Source organism: Falco naumanni, chromosome Z (assembly GCF_017639655.2).
Source record: "Falco naumanni isolate bFalNau1 chromosome Z, bFalNau1.pat, whole genome shotgun sequence".
Lineage (NCBI taxonomy): Eukaryota > Metazoa > Chordata > Aves > Falconiformes > Falconidae > Falco > Falco naumanni.
Window position 1 is genome coordinate 39,812,065 of NC_054080.1, and position 16,231 is coordinate 39,828,295.

General features: G+C 36.4%; 1 protein-coding gene across 1 annotated transcript in view; it reads left to right on the plus strand.

The window, feature by feature from the left end:
* LOC121081620 (contactin-associated protein-like 4) overlaps positions 1–13,986 on the plus strand; it is a 260,711-nt gene extending 246,725 nt beyond the window's left edge. The window contains exons 22-24 of the mRNA XM_040580814.1: positions 5,372–5,590; positions 5,938–6,009; positions 10,613–13,986. Of these exons, the coding sequence (XP_040436748.1) occupies positions 5,372–5,590; positions 5,938–6,009; positions 10,613–10,806 (485 nt within the window). The 3' untranslated portion in view covers positions 10,807–13,986. The remainder of the gene's footprint in view (positions 1–5,371; positions 5,591–5,937; positions 6,010–10,612) is intronic.
* Positions 13,987–16,231: the final 2,245 nt, after the last annotated feature.

Genomic DNA, 16,231 nt, shown 5'->3' on the forward strand with positions numbered 1-16,231 from the left:
GTAAAGAGGTCTAAACAGAAGAAGGAGTAACAAAATATGAAATGATGTATTTCTTGTACTTTGAAACATTGTTCAGGAAAAACCCACAAATTTTAAAGTAGACCAGAAAACTATGGTTTTTTGAAGAATTATGTTCAGTTGCAGAAGTACTTGTCTGAGCACATCTGCAGTTGTATGTAGCTCAGGTTTTTGTTAAAAGCAAATCTGATATTTAGCTGATGAACTACTTTTGAATTCCCAAGAAAAAAGAATGAGTGTTCTTCCTCACTTCCCAGAACCTAAGCAGTCCAATTTAAAGACTTCTGAATTTATGATATGCAACATTGTAACAAAATAGCCAGGAAGCTAGGCTGTGTTGAGGTTCAGTGAAATATGTGGAGGTTAAGTTCTGAAGGGAAGGAGAAGCAGCACACTTAGCCACAGAGTTCACAGGATGAAAGCCAAAGGGCTCCTTATGTTTTTGTTTTCCTTCTGAGAAGATGCCCTCAAAGCACCCCACACTGTAAGAAGGCTGTAGAAACTGCTTTTTTTTACAGCAACACACTCAGGAGGTAGTTTATGTCCTCTGAGCAAAGCCACATTTGCCCAGGGCAAAGCTTCATAGCTTTCCCCCAGGTGAGGGCGGGGAGCTGTGGGCAACATTTTTCTTCAGTGAGAGTTGTTGACTTTTCTATGCCAACTGAGATAAAGGCAGGCTTTCAGTAAGATTTACTTGGGTCTGATTTACACACAGAGTCTCACCACCTTAAAAGGATGTGTGGGTTTAAGTCAATTAACTTAAACAAAGTTATCACATTGAATATGGGCATTTCCAAAAATGTAAAAATTAGTTATTTCAGTAACAAATAAAAACAAGTTTTCACTGGACACTTAATAAAAGGGCCTAAATTATACCAGTGAAATATTTTGTACCCACATTTGAAATGGAATTTCTGTATATTCAAACTACTCCATTCTATTTGTAGTGAAATTACTTTTTATTATACTGGTTTATTTGTATCTGAAATTAGATTTTATGATTTAATTCTGTCTTTATGGGAATATCTTTGAGAATAAATAATAATTGTACAGAATGCTTAAAAGGTCTGATTATTATATATTTATTGATAAAGGAACTATGGAATTGCAAAACTGTCACTGTGCTCCACTGATACAGAAAAATGCAGTGATATTTCAAAGTTTTAATCTGAAAGTTAGCCTTCTAAAACAATAATTTCTGGTCAATCCCCAAAAAGTGCTGCAGAGAAGCACATGCAAAGTAATAGTTGCTTTAAAAATGTCCATTTCTCTTTATGCAATTTTTTTTCCACTATATGTATTTGGGAATTCATAGAGTAATAAAATAGTAAAATTAAATCTTTTAAAATTGGTTTAGAAAATACTTTAGTATAAGTCTGTGGGTGTAAAATATTCATTTTTATGCAACTCCAAAATTTAAACTACATATAATTGTACTCCAGAAAAGTTATATGAAACTTTTATTATTTTTTATTTCATCAGATTTTTAATTTAGTCAACCAAGCTTGTCAAGGCTTACTTTCCAGACAGAAGCTTTTCAGGATAATTATTTGGGGGAAAATAAAGTTTCCAGTCTTTCAAACTTGAACAAAATACCAGTATTTTAGAAACAAATCAAAATTCAGGGATTTAATGGATATACTTTAGTTTGATGAAATAATTCTGTTGGCAAAATATTTGCTTTCTAATGTTTTATTTTAAAGGCTTTTCTCCTTAATCTCATCAGTGTGACAAATGACAGTTCCAAAAATAACATCCAATTAATGATTCCAGATTGCTGGATTTGTATTGTTGAAAAGCAGCAAAAAATCTCAATGACAGTACTATCTATTACTTCCTGTTAATCAAATTACTATCTTTACTGGCATTTTTTTCAGCAGTAATCTGCTCAAACAAATAACAAATTAAGGAAAAGGGGCTTAAGCCATTTTGGAGCGTTTTAAAATCACAAAATTCACAAAAGTAATTGTTTATTGACTTATTTTTCAGTAATTTATCTCTTCCTGGTCACTTCAATCTGAATCAAAAGTAATCATAAGTAAACTTCAGCAAAATAATGTCTTTCTGAATATTTTAAAAAAGCAAAAAAGTAGTGTAGCAGCATTTATGTGGTCACACATTAACCACAAGGGGAAAAAAAACACCTAAACAACTAACCATATAAGATTCAGCTGAAATCAGTGGATGTAGAGCTGTATAATTACTTTTAACTGTAACAAGCGATTGTAATGCAAATAGCAAAATAGTAAAATTTTAATAATAACATAAAGTAATAGAATTTTCATAACAACATGGGTTTTTTGCACAAATGTCAGGTTTTGTGGCAGTCCATCCCAAGTACATTGTTAGTACATCCAGCTGACAATTTAACTGTGAAAATCAAATGTGCATTAATTTTTTCTACTGAAGACAGAATCATAGAATTTCTCAAGTTGGAAGGGACCCATGAGGATCATCATCTCCACCTTCCTCCAACTACCTAACACTGAACCATATGACTAGAAGTTCTGTTCAGATGCTCCTTGAACTCTGACAGGTTTGGTGCTAACCACTTCCCTGAGAAGCCTGTTCAGTGACCAGCTACCCTCTTAGTGAAGAACCTTTTCCTAGTGTCCAGTGTGAACCTCCCCTGCTGCAGCTTCCAACCATTTTCTTGTTTCCAATTGCTGGTCACCAGAGAAAGGAGATTAGCACTGTCTCCTCTGCTGCCCCTCTTGAGGAAGGTGTATGTAGCCTGCAGTGAAGTTACCTCTCAGCCTTCTTTAAGCTGAACAAACCAAATGACCTCAGCTGCTCCCCCTAAGTCTTGCCCTCGAGACCTCTCACCATCTTCATTGCCCTCCTCTAGACATAGTCTAATAGTTTGATGTGCTTTTAATATTGAGGTGTTCAAAACTGCACGGAGTACTTGAGGTGGGGCCACACCAGTGCAACATAAAGTGGGACAACCACTTCTGTCAGCCAACTAGCTGTGCTGTTCTTGCTGCACCCCAGGACACGGTTGTCTTTTTTGTCTGTCAGGGCACACTGTTGACTTGTCATCAGCCCAGACCTTCAGATTTTTTCCTGCAGGGTTGCTTTCTAGCCCTTTGTCCTCCAGTTTACATACATAACTAGGGTTACCCCATCCCAGGTGGACTGTCCAGCACTTGCTCTTGTTAAATTTCATACAGTTAGTGATTGCCCAGCTCTCTAATCTATTTAGACTTCTCTGTATGGTCTCTCTACCCCTGAGAGAGTTCACAGCTCCTCTTCATTTAGTATCATCAGCAAACTTACTTAATGTGCATTTGACTTTTGCATTCAGATCATTTATAAAAACATTATAAAGAGTGCTGGCCCTAAAACTCAGATCTCCCACCCCATTTACTATAACTTTTTGAGCCCAACTCATCAGCCAATTGTTCACCCAACATATGGACTTGTTTAATCCTGAGACAAAAGAAGATTGTACAGGTACATGAAAAATTTTGAAATCTTCAGTATCATAAAAGCAGAAAGGTTAAATCTAGTCCTTTGACTGCACAGTTCTTATCTTAAAATGTTGTTAGGAGCTACATGTCTGCTGACTTTTGGTGTTGCTTTACAAAGGAAAGGTCGTTGAAGAATAGAAGAAAATGGGTTACTGAGCTTCTGATTTTTGTTTTGTTTGTTTTTAAGAAGGCAATGTAGGTAGAGTAATTTTGCCTTTGCTGAAAAAAATTTGAGTGCATTTAGCAAATGAATGTTATAAAGATGTTTGAGGATGTGTGACTGGAGTTTACTATAAAATGCAGTCTCCAATAAACAACTTGTATGTGTGTGTGCCATTTTCAGTCACCCAACCTTGATGAGCACTGAAGCAGAGGAGGGTTTGTCTTTCCTAAGCCTTATCACTTTTACCAGAAAGATTGCTTGATCTAGTTAAAAGTTTTACTTTATCCAAGCAGTATTTTCTAATTAATGAGTCAAGTAAACTCTAAGGATTTAAAACATGGGATTTCCTTTCATATTATACACATACAATATTTATGAAATTATATAAGAAACTAGAAAATAATAGAAGATGCCTCACTTTTGCGGTTTTCAATCCTACTTAGTTAGAGGTACATCTTTTTATTACAAGGTGTTTTGGACATTTCTTTCTTGCCACGTTAGGATAGCTTCTGTTTTTAAGATATAGAGATCTAACAGATCCTTTGGTGCAGTGAGGCAAATGTCAGAAGCAGTGTAGGCTACAGACAGAAAAGAGACATTGAACATTTTATGTGACCTATCAATGTAGGTGAGCAGACTCTGGGCTGACATCCATCTATCTAATAATACATCATCATTGCAATAAGCAAAGAGTAGCTGGGGAAAATACTGCTGTGCTATTTTACAAGATTGTACCAAAACACAATAGCCTGATTTTCACTATACCTAATTGTATCAAGGAGTCAGTTGTATACTAGTATTTAAAATTGTTATGGTAGCCAGTGTGAAGATCACAAGCTCATTCATGGGTTCTAGGATGGAAATGAACAAGGTTAAATTCCCATTAAATTCGCAAAAAACTTAAAAATTTGCTTCCCTTAAGTGTTGTCTTTGAATAATTATTACTTCCAGAGTTTTTGCTTAATTTAAATTAGAACTGTCAGAGTAAATAAACTGTTTTCCATTTCCAAAGTAGCGCATTAGTGAGCATTACCTACTTAATAAATAGAGGACTCTGACAGGGTATATACATTCAGAAAGAAAGGTCAAGAGAATAAGAGTTGTTGGGAGAGTTGATTGTTCTTATTCCTTTAGTGAGAAAGATAATGATATCATGTTTAAAATATATAGTAAATTGGAGCAACATTTATTTTTTAGAATTTCACAGAAAATTTCTTGCTAGATTTCCAGGATCTGAGCCCTTCAGAAAGTTCTTGTTTTGACAGATTTGATGGTGATGGAATGGGGTAGATATATGTATTTGAGAAAAGAATATGATCCAATAATGTACATATTTATGAGAAGAAATTTAATAAAGTATGTATTTTTCATGAATGTATGCTTCATCCTTATCTTTTTGCAGAATGAAGAAGTGTTGCATTTTAATTTAAATATTTTAGTTACATTTGATTTTTTTTGCTTTGGAACTTGCTATAGAAACTTAAAAGCATTTGCCTCAGCAGACAGGAACTGTCAACTCTTAAGAAAAGGGGGGTGAATGTATTTGACTGTCTTTTCATTAAAGACAGACAAGAAAGGGATTCAGTGGATCTACATATGTTGCTGTAACTCAAATACACTCAGAGGAACACAGGTTAATTATTCATTTATTCTTCTGTCATGTTATTTTGTATATTTGCACTATGATTAATGGTGTTCTGTTCCTTTTGATTAACAGAAAACAGTGATGTAGATGAGGAGACTATGAAGGCAAACTCTCAGGGGTTTATTGGATGTCTCTCTTCAGTGCAGTTCAACCACATTGCTCCTTTGAAGGCTGCACTGCACCACACCAGCTCAGCCCCTGTCATTGTAAAGGGACGCTTCACTGAATCCAACTGTGGTAGTTTAACTGGAGCTGACTCAACATCAAGTGAAACTACCCATTCATTTGCAGGTAGCATATGGTTATCACATGTTCTGATCTATAAAGCAAAATCTAAATAGAGTGCTTGTGACCTGAGTCATAACTGTCTTTTTTTTGTTTGTTTGTTTCACATCTCAGAAGTAGTTTGAAAAAGGAGTTCCTTTCATATATACTTACTTCCTTTTCTCTAGCTTTCCTCTGAATGTTTACATTTTCCTCTTTATCTCTGTGAAGTATCATCTACACCACTTTTTTGCATTCTTACTGACACACACTATAGTCACTGTACCATACTAGATATAAGCTGTAACCATGTAAGAATTTGTTGAAAACCCTTCTTTTATTTGTCTGTCAGTTTCCTTTCTTTTCCCCCACAGATCACTCTGGACCAATAGATGAGGGAGAACCACTAGCTAATGCAATCCGAAGTGACTCTGCAATTATTGGAGGTAATAGAGACTATTAACAAATTCACAGGAACCTTTTTTTTTTTTTTTTTTTTTTTTTAATAACTGTGGGTCAGTGTTTCAGTGAAGTCAGTTTAGTTTTGTGTGTTTAAAAAAACTAGTAAAAAGGTTTCATTTTATTACAAGTGATAGGCAAAAATCAAACTTTTTTAAAAATGCAATCAGTTGTCCTTATATCGCTTTAATACGTAAATTTATGCCATCAGTGCTTCTATACACTGTAACATTCTGCAGAAACACAACATATTAAGAACAAGTTTCCAACCTATCTAATGCTAGTGTCTATGAATTTAAAATGTACTTCGATACGTTGTGGCAAACAGCATGTTTAAGAAAGAGCAATCTTTGCTTCTTGACTATGTCAAAAAATTGTATCTTGCTACACAGTCAAGTTCAAAATATTCTCTATCAGATCTAAACAACACTTTTTTTTTTTTTTGAGAAAATTGGGTCTAGCACTGCTTGAATCAATCCTTTGACAGACTGAGCAAGGTTCATTCTGTTCCTACATTTGAAAAGCAACGTACTCTTAGGTGGGCTACAACTTGTATTGAATAACAGTTCAAAAATAAAATGCATGTTAAAATAAAAAGAGTAAAAAATAATTTCTTTTGGTTTGAATTACCATTTTACCTCCATTTTCTTACTATTTCTTTTGGACATTTTTATCAGTTCAAATAGAACTACAAATAATCATCCACAAACTTTTTTTGATACACTTATTTTTAACAAAGGAATATAGGAAATACCATGTATGGTTCAGTTGATTCTGAAGTCCATATGTTGACAATCCTTCTACCTTCTATGCCTATCAGAACAAATATGGTATAAAGCTTAAGACAGACAACTTGGGCTTAAAGTACAGGACTGATAATTAGGGTATGCAGGTTCCATTGCTGTGTCTCTGTGACTGACTGTCCTTAAGCTGAGATCCATCTCTGCTGTAGTAGGGAAAGCTAACAGTTCTGTCTCTTTAGCAGGAATGGAAAGTACATAAGTGAGCCTTAACAGGGGGAGTCTTGGACTGGGGACCTTCAGGAGAATTTCAATTCTGTTGCTGGTATTGGAGCAAGTGTATGGCTATGTCAGTTCAGTATTTTTCTTTCAAGGAACAGTATTATCTCTTCTGACAATCTTCCCCTGTGAAAATTTCTGGTGGAATTTCTTCTCTTAGGAGGAAGTGAGGAAAGGAAACTTGTTTTCACTTAAACTTGTTTTCACTCACGAAGATGATATTTTTGCAGTGAATTCACTGTTTCAATTTCCATTAGTTACTTCAACAGAAAGAGGGCAGGAGGAGGGAAAGGTCATCCCATCCATCATTTAAATTCTGAATAGGTTTCCTTTCTAAGGGTTTTAAAAGCCTCAGCAGACAAATGACATAGTGGGATTTAGCAGAATAAAGCTGCCAAGGCTTCTCACTGAGGATAAAAGAATGTAGGTCTACAGAAGGTGGAGTTAAGAACCTGCAGTCAGCTGTGTGCCTGCCATTTAAATAATGGTACCTGCTACAGTCAGTGTCTGCCAACAGCACACTGCATGGTCAGTGGTCCTTAGCATGGCAGTGCTAAAGATACTAAAATAAGAGGTGATAAAACCTAGAAGCTTCCTTGCTTGTGAAATTATACTTATGTCTGTATATTTTCATATACACAATCTTTGGGAATTTTACCACTGAGTTCAGTGAGAGCAGAATTTAAAAAACAAGTTTTCTGAGTTCTTATATATGTCTAACTTTGAAAGAAATTACTTTGTTGTTTCAAAAGATGAGTATCATAATAATAACCTCACAATTTTATTATTAAACACGTTTGGGAATATGCAGTCACATTTTTTCTGCTGCTTAACTATGGTTGTTTAGAAGTCAAAGCAAGTTGTACAACACAGTGGAAGTTTGATGTAGATACCCTTAGGTGAGTGTCACTGAGACTTGTACCAATTCAGCTATCTGAGACAAAGCAAGTTTATAGATACGCATTTACAGGAGGCAAGTATAGTTCCTGTGAAACAAATGAAGGACTGTTCTATTTAATCCAAATAAGAATAAAATTCACTCAGATTATAGAGTTTTTTCCAGAGAAGATACCACACTCTAGGAATATTTTAAAAGTTTATATTCCTACGTGAAGGATGGCTGCTCACCTTAACTAAAAAAAAAAAAAAAAAAAAAAAGTGCTTGATAGCACTAAGGGGCTATGTATTTTCATTTTTCTTGCACTAATGGCTGAGTTATGCAGCAGATTGTTCCTTCATATAGTACGGCTAAGCCACTCCATTACAACTGTTTCCTGAACTGTTTAGTGAGGTTTTTTTCCTCCCTGCAGCCTAGTCTTGCTTTCTGCCTCTCTGACAAGCACTTACTGCTTCCCTTCTGTTCCATTTCCCTTCAAATTCCTCTCCTGCCCAACTTCTGACTCATTAACTTGAGAGCCTGAGACCATCATGAGAGGATGATTGAGGAAGAGACTGGAAGTCTGTAAGATCATGCTTATCTCTGTGGGTGGAAACTATCTCTTTCCTTACTGTTCCTAATCTGCTGCCCTAGGAGCAGCCTGTCCTGGTAATAGTTCAATAAATCCTAAATACTCTCCTTTAAAACCAAGTGCCTATTCCATTTAGTCTCCTATGTGTTAGGTATGTGGCACATATTGTAGCCGATCAGTGTCCTATATAAAGCTTATGCCCCTGCCCCTTTGCTTTCTAACTGATCAGCTAGAACGCCATAATGCAGATAGCCATACTGATGATGATTTTAGCCTACCAGATGTGCTGTTAAAGCTGTTAGAAAAGGAAGCTTGCTCACTGTCATCTGTATAGCCAGGGACCGTGTTTACTTATGAAACCAGGGTCACATAGCCATGCAAAAGAAAACCACACCGAGGATGTCAGAACAAGTGCCACAAACCTGAAGGGAAGGGAAGGGAAGGGAAGGGAAGGGAAGGGAAGGGAAGGGAAGGGAAGGGAAGGGAAGGGAAGGGAAGGGAAGGGAAGGGAAGGGAAGGGAAGGGAAGGGAAGGGAAGGGAAGGGAAGGGAAGGGAAGGGAAGGGAAGGGAAGGGAAGGGAAGGGAAGGGAAGGGAAGGGAAGGGAAGGGAAGGGAAGGGAAGGGAAGGGAAGGGAAGGGAAGGGAAGGGAAGGGAAGGGAAGGGAAGGGAAGGGAAGGGAAGGGAAGGGAAGGGAAGGGAAGGGAAGGGAAGGGAAGGGAAGGGAAGGGAAGGGAAGGGAAGGGAAGGGAAGGGAAGGGAAGGGAAGGGAAGGGAAGGGAAGGGAAGGGAAGGGAAGGGAAGGGAAGGGAAGGGAAGGGAAGGGAAGGGAAGGGAAGGGAAGGGAAGGGAAGGGAAGGGAAGGGAAGGGAAGGGAAGGGAAGGGAAGGGAAGGGAAGGGAAGGGAAGGGAAGGGAAGGGAAGGGAAGGGAAGGGAAGGGAAGGGAAGGGAAGGGGAGTTAAATCTTTGTTATTTCACCCTGGACATGAAATGAGCCTTGATTTTAGTGTTTTAACCAGTGTCTATTCATTACAGTGATGCAGTTACAGAAATGTGAGCCCTAGCTAATGTAGATTGTTAAATAGTCTTAATCCCATTAAGATGTGCCAAAGGCAGTCAGAGTCAGGATTTTCTTCCATGAGGCAGAATAAACATGGGAATTTCTGTCCCATTTGACCTGACAATAGGTGGCTATAAATTGGACAATTTCCACTGTAGTCCCTAGGCTGAACTGTTCTACATTATCTTTTACATATTCTCCTCATTAACTGTGTAATTTAGCCACAACCAGTCACCTACAGGCTGAACTAATTTGTGTGGTGTATTGGATATGGATGGGACTAATTCTGTGCAACAATTTTTACTGCAAAGGGTCTAAAGATTGGACCTTTTAGTGTACACAGTCAGAGCTGATAGAGGACCTGATTCAGAATTCCAGATTGGTACCTTTGCCTTCACCCTCTTCTGCTCTGTCTCTGCTCTCCAGATTCCTTCCCCCAACCTGGAGCAGTGATAGGAGGCTGATTGGCAGGTGAAAGCTGATGACAAGACACATGTCCCCTTCCTTCTGATAACATGTGGCATGAGAAAGGGTTCTGAGCAACAAGACTGACTGAGGAAAAAGGGAGTACTTTGTCCAATATTCAGGATTTGGGGGAAAAGAGAAAGTCATAGTAGTCCCCTTTGTGCCATCCCATTGTCTGGCAGGAAAGACTATGAAAAACACCTCCTCAAATCTGCAGTGGCTTGAGTTTCCAGCCTGGCAGAGAGGTATAAACTGATAGTGAAGTAGGAAAAGACACCCTCTTATCTGCAGTGCCCAAAGGTCCCTAGTAGTTTTCTATTCAAAAGTTTCAAAAATTATAGTATTGTGTGGATTATTATTTTTTGGTTTAGTAGTATTGTGCAAAATTTCAGATCACCATGAATTTTATACTACAGTGCTGTTTCTGGTTTGAAAGCAATTATGGCTTCTTATTTCTTGAGCTTCACTGTAACACCCTCCATTGTGTGATACAGTCATTTCTTTGTGTTGTGTTCTGGCCCATGAGTTATTATTTGTCTATCCTTTCTCTTGACTTTTTTCTCTTGTCTTCTCCTAGGTGTGATAGCAGTTGTGATATTCATCCTACTTTGCATCACTGTTATAGCCGTACGCATTTATAAAAAAAAAGGCATATACTCAAAAAATGAGGCAAAAGGATCTGAAAATGAAGACAGTGCTGAATCTGCACTGAAAAGTGAGCTCAGCATGCAAAACACAGCCAATGAAAATCAAAAGGAATACTTCTTCTGATTGACATTCATGATTTAATTTAATATAATAATGTGACAGTCTGACTTTCTTGCTAAGCCAGGGGCTCCCAATGGACAGAAAAAGCTTTTGCACTCTACAGTAACTGCAATGAATTTGAGACTTACTATACTGCATATGTTCAGTCTCATTGATTGCTGTAGGGGGGTTCTTTAAATTACATGCATTCCTTAGCTATTATACCGTAAATACATTTTATGTAACAGTGAATTAGATATTGTAACCAATTTCATTGTTGGTAGTTTCCAACTGTTCTGATGTGACCTACGACTGAAGTTTAATGTACACACTAATTATGATTTTTGAATGGGAAAATTGTTATGAACTTATTCTAACGCTTTCCTTTAAAATTTGATTCTGGAATTTTGTTCAAGGTGAAAGGTGAATTCTAATACTTTGTGTTACTAATGAAATTCTGCTGTGTTGCATTATAGTGATCCCTCTTACTCCTTAAACTGAAAATGCCTTTTGAACAGCTGTTGGCTCGTGTCAGCATCTGCTTGTGAGCCATGGAGTCTGGTGTCCAAAACAAACTTTGTTCCCCTGAGGTGTAACTGATGTCATTAGTATGCCTTCCTTTTGGCAAGCCTAGCAGGACTTAAAACTGAAGGGTGTACAATGTGTTGAAATGCTGCAAAATCTTCTTTGCAATAGGTTTTCGCTTATGGTCAAGTAATGGCACCAAGAGACATATACACATTCTAGGCATTTTAAATAAAATTGAGATCACAAAAGGCAAGATGTCTGCTTGGAAATATCAAGAAATATATATTAACAGTAGTTAAATTATCATGAATGAAAACACCAAAATGTGATCAAGATTATTGTGCCTGGAAATTAGTAATGTTTCTTCAGTCAAGAAGTAATGCTCTGTGCGCTATCTGAGACATATTCTCTGAAAACATTGTATCTATGATCCATTCCAGCCTTCAAGATTAGGTTGTTCAAAATTATAGAAATTATTTGTGATTCTTATGACAGTAAAAGTAGGGCATTTAGACTCCAGTACAGTAGCTGCTACTTGAATACTTTTGTTCTTCACCCTTAATAGTACCCACTATACCACTGTGAAATAACATCTGATTATACCACTCAAAATTAAAGAGTTGCTTACTATCTTAACAGAGTAAATAAGAGCTGGCTATGATGCTGTACAGATTATCAGATATGAAGTGTAGGTTTAAGTTGTCTAAATAGAAGATTATAAGGTCACTTTAGACATCATAGGGTGTCTGAAATACCCATGTGGCCTGGTGGGAATATCACAGTTCTACAGAAGGTGTGTATCTTTTGGAAGAGACATATGGGAGTTTGGTGGAATACCCCAGGGAATTGAAAATGGCACTAGATGTCAATATTTAAGTACCTGACCCCCACACAAAGGATTTTTTGTTTTTCCCCAGACAGAAGGCTGTGTGCCTAGAGCTTGGATCAGAGAAAAGAATCAGGAATTCTGTGCCCTTGTAGACTTGACTTTAAAAATTTAAACAACTTTCAGAATTTATTTATATCTGCTCCCACTGAAAGCAATGATAATAGTCATTGCTTTTCTCCTCTTTCAGTAAGGAAAAAGAAAGCTAGACCTTAGACTGTGAGGTTTAGAAAATGTTTATCATGAATGCTCAACAACGTTGTAAAGACATAAAAACCTGACATGGTGTGCCAACATGTTTGATATGTAAATTTCTTTACATAAACAGTAGTTGTAAATATACATGTCTAGCTGTTACTCTCTTCTAAAGCTTATTTTTTTCCATCAGTCTATCTTTAGAATTCTACAGTTCCTTTTCTGCTTTCTCCTATATAGCTTTACTTAATTTTTAGGAACAAATTATTTCCTTTTATTGGTACTTGGAGGCTCTGCCATCAGAATTGTTCAGATTAAGATGCATTGCTTTCTTGTTATTCTCATCGTTATTCTGCATGCATCTCTGGTAGATGAAGCAGGCTGAGGATGCAGGATCAAGAACTAGGTATCCATGTCCCATATATGTTGGCATATTTGCTGATACAGTTTGGTCCATGGCACTAGGTCACTTACAGAAAGGACAGAAGACGGTGAGGGGATGATACTGGACTGTTCCCATGAAGTGGTATGTATGAGAATACCCTGTTTGGCGGATGAGTGAAAGAGATGAAAACCTCACATGGGTCATGAGAAGAAGACCTTGAATTGTTGTTTGCTACTTTAGAACTTCTCAGTCTAGCTAGTTATTTTGAAGTGAAAATTATGACTCTTCCTTTTCAAGGATCTGACCTAAACGATACTGAATTCAGGTGGAGTCCTTCCATGGACTTTTCTGTAATTTTAATCTTCTGTGCCTCTACAGGTTTTCCCTTCTCATGACAGATATGTCAGTGTCCATCTTTCTGCGTCATATCAGCAAATTGGTCAGCAGTGATGGGTCCTAGGTGACTCCCTTTTTATCAATATGGGATGTAGGAACCACGTGGGACAAAACTTACATGACACTGTTGATTATAATACATTAGATCACCAAAATGGACATGTTGATTGAACAAGACAGACTATTCACATGAGAGTTAACCATATACTAACCTAACTGAACCCAGACGATATCCACACCAGGACAAGCTGGAAGTATGCAAACCTAACTTTTCAATCATTTGCTTTTACTTCTATTTCCTTGTTAATTTTTGTTGTGTGTCTTGATGAAGAGAAAGGTTTCTTCACTTACTTTATTTTCTTTCATGAATAATTATGTTATTTCCCTATGAGAATTTTTAAAAGCAACAGGAAGGGAAAAACTGACTAAACCCCCTATTTCATGGATTAATTAATTAAAAGAGGAGGAGGGTGTGAATGGCATATTATGTCATTCAAAGACCTTTTAAAAGTATCTTATTATGTGAAGTGCAAAAAGAGAAATGGATTTTGTTGAATGCACACCTATCTGCAGATTTGTAGCATACAATAATCACGTTTTTCTGAAGAAAACAAATGCTTATTTTTATCCATAGGAAGAGTGATCATATATTTGTCACCTCAATCTGAAATATACAGGTTCATAGTCAATGAAGCAGCATTTTCCATTACTTGCTGCATTTCTATGAGTACAAAAAATGGTGGCACTGAAGTGCACTGAGACATCATCTAACATTGTGCTGTCCCTTTTTTATTCTCTATTTCAATGTGTGACCTTTCACCTCTCTGTTAATAAACACTTTTTAAAATAAAGTGAGGAAAATATTTTTTAAAAAAATTTGTATTAAAAAGTTTAAAACTAACAACAATATACTGATTTTTTTTAACAGTAAAAATATGTAGAAGTGCACATAATATATTGGTGAGTGTGGTTATTTATAGATATTACTGAATGCTAATGTAGCAGATTTACTACTTGTTGACACATTTTCCATGACAAATATTTTTTTTTTCTTAAGTACATTAAAAAATAAATAACAGCATGTATGCTGGTACATTTTTAAAACTCCATGTGGGTGCTCATTACAAAGGGCTCATAATTATTTATGTACTCAACATTTAGCACATAAATATTATTTAGTTAGGTTTTGGAAAGTTGTGTAGGTGAAGAATATGTCATAAGTTAAATGCACAACTTAACATGAAAGGTACTAACAGTCAAAATAAAATTATAGCACCATTATTCATGGCAGTGACATATAAGGACAAAACGTGAATGACAAAACAGACAGGATTTAGGAGGAATCAGCTGTGTAGATAAAAGTACATAAATTTAAATTTAAATGCTAAGAAGCCTGCAGGACCAGTATGAGATAAAATCTGAAGATGCAGCTATTGCAGGTCAGTAGAGGATTGATAGGAAAATATTGTTTTGAAATAAAATTAGTTACCTTGAGAAGTAATTGTAACAGTCTACACTCAATGCAGAGTTACAGCTGTAGGAGCCATGTGATGTCACAGGGGAAGAATGTTCTTTGTAACAGAAAAATATTTGGTAAATCAGAAATCTTAATGCTGAAAACTTTATGCTGAAAAAGCATATGCCCTAGTCTCCGGGGTGCAATGCACATTCTCTTGTGTAAGCATGCAGAAATGCTACATAATTTTATCACACTGAGCTCCTAATTCTGCAGCCAAAAGTATAACAAATCCATAGTCTGTCTGATCATTTAATGAGATTGTGCATTATCAAGAGGGAATAAAACTGAAAAATCCTACAGAAATCAGAGCTAAATAAAAAGGTACAGGTATGAAGATACTGGAGTAATTTCCGTGGTTTTTAAAAGTACTCACTTTAAGAACATGCTTAAAGGAATAAGGAAAAGAAATAAAGAAATTGACTTTTTTTTTTTTTTTTTTTTTTTTTTTTTTTTTTTCTCCCCAGACCATTGTCTTGGGACTTTTTGGTGGTGGTGGGAAGGAAGGGCTTAATGGGGTGTACAGAAAGTGCTAAAGCTGCTAATACAAGAAACAGAAACAAAAAGCTAGAAGTGCTGATAGACTGTGCTTTGCTAAAAAGCCATGTTTATCCTCATTCTTGAAGATCAGTTTGAAAAGTAATTTTTGACAAGAACTGGCACTATCCTCTGGATATGTTGTCCAAATCTTTTATCTTTGATCTTACCATTGTACAGAAAGGTATCAAACATCACAACTGCATTGCACAGAGACTGATGCCTTTGCTTCAAAAACTGGCATAAAATCTCATTTCATTTCACATGAATTTCTAACTTCCATCTATGATGAAATTCTGGTGTTGCTAACATTTTATGTAAATAACACTGAATAGATCATGCCTAAGTACTTATTATAAAGCATGGTAAATCCACAGTAAAATTCTCCATAAGCGTGTGAGCAAATGCATACATACATACAAACATACATGTAAACGAGCTATGTAGTCAAAGGTAAGATGTTTTAGACTTTACCATTTTCTTTGTATTATGTCAAATACTGAAAAACAGTCCAGAGTTCAGAAATACTACCCTCCCTTATGTTGGGAAAATATCCAACCCATTTCACAAAATATTTAAGATTTCACAGAATTCTTTTTAAGAAAAAAAAAAAAATTAATTAGAGCTTCAAGTTTCTACCAAAACAATAACGGGCAAACAAACGGACAGGTGATGGGAAGAGAAAGATTATAGCACCTCTCACAAAGAAACAGTGCTGTAGTAGGTTCTTCTTTTTTTTTCCTCTTTCTTTCTTTTTCCTTTCTCCTCACCCCACACCCTCCCACCCCTCCACCCCCTAGTTACATCCAGGACTTGAGAAATTATTTGACCGATAACAAAATGAAGTGCTGTTTCATACACATACACATATACACACACACAATCACTACATTGAACAGCATATTTTAGCTACAGTCTAATACGTGTCTTGGAAAACCACGAATCAATTAATCAAATTCTAACCAGCTAATATGTCCTTTACCAGTTGAAGTGTACTCTGATTCAG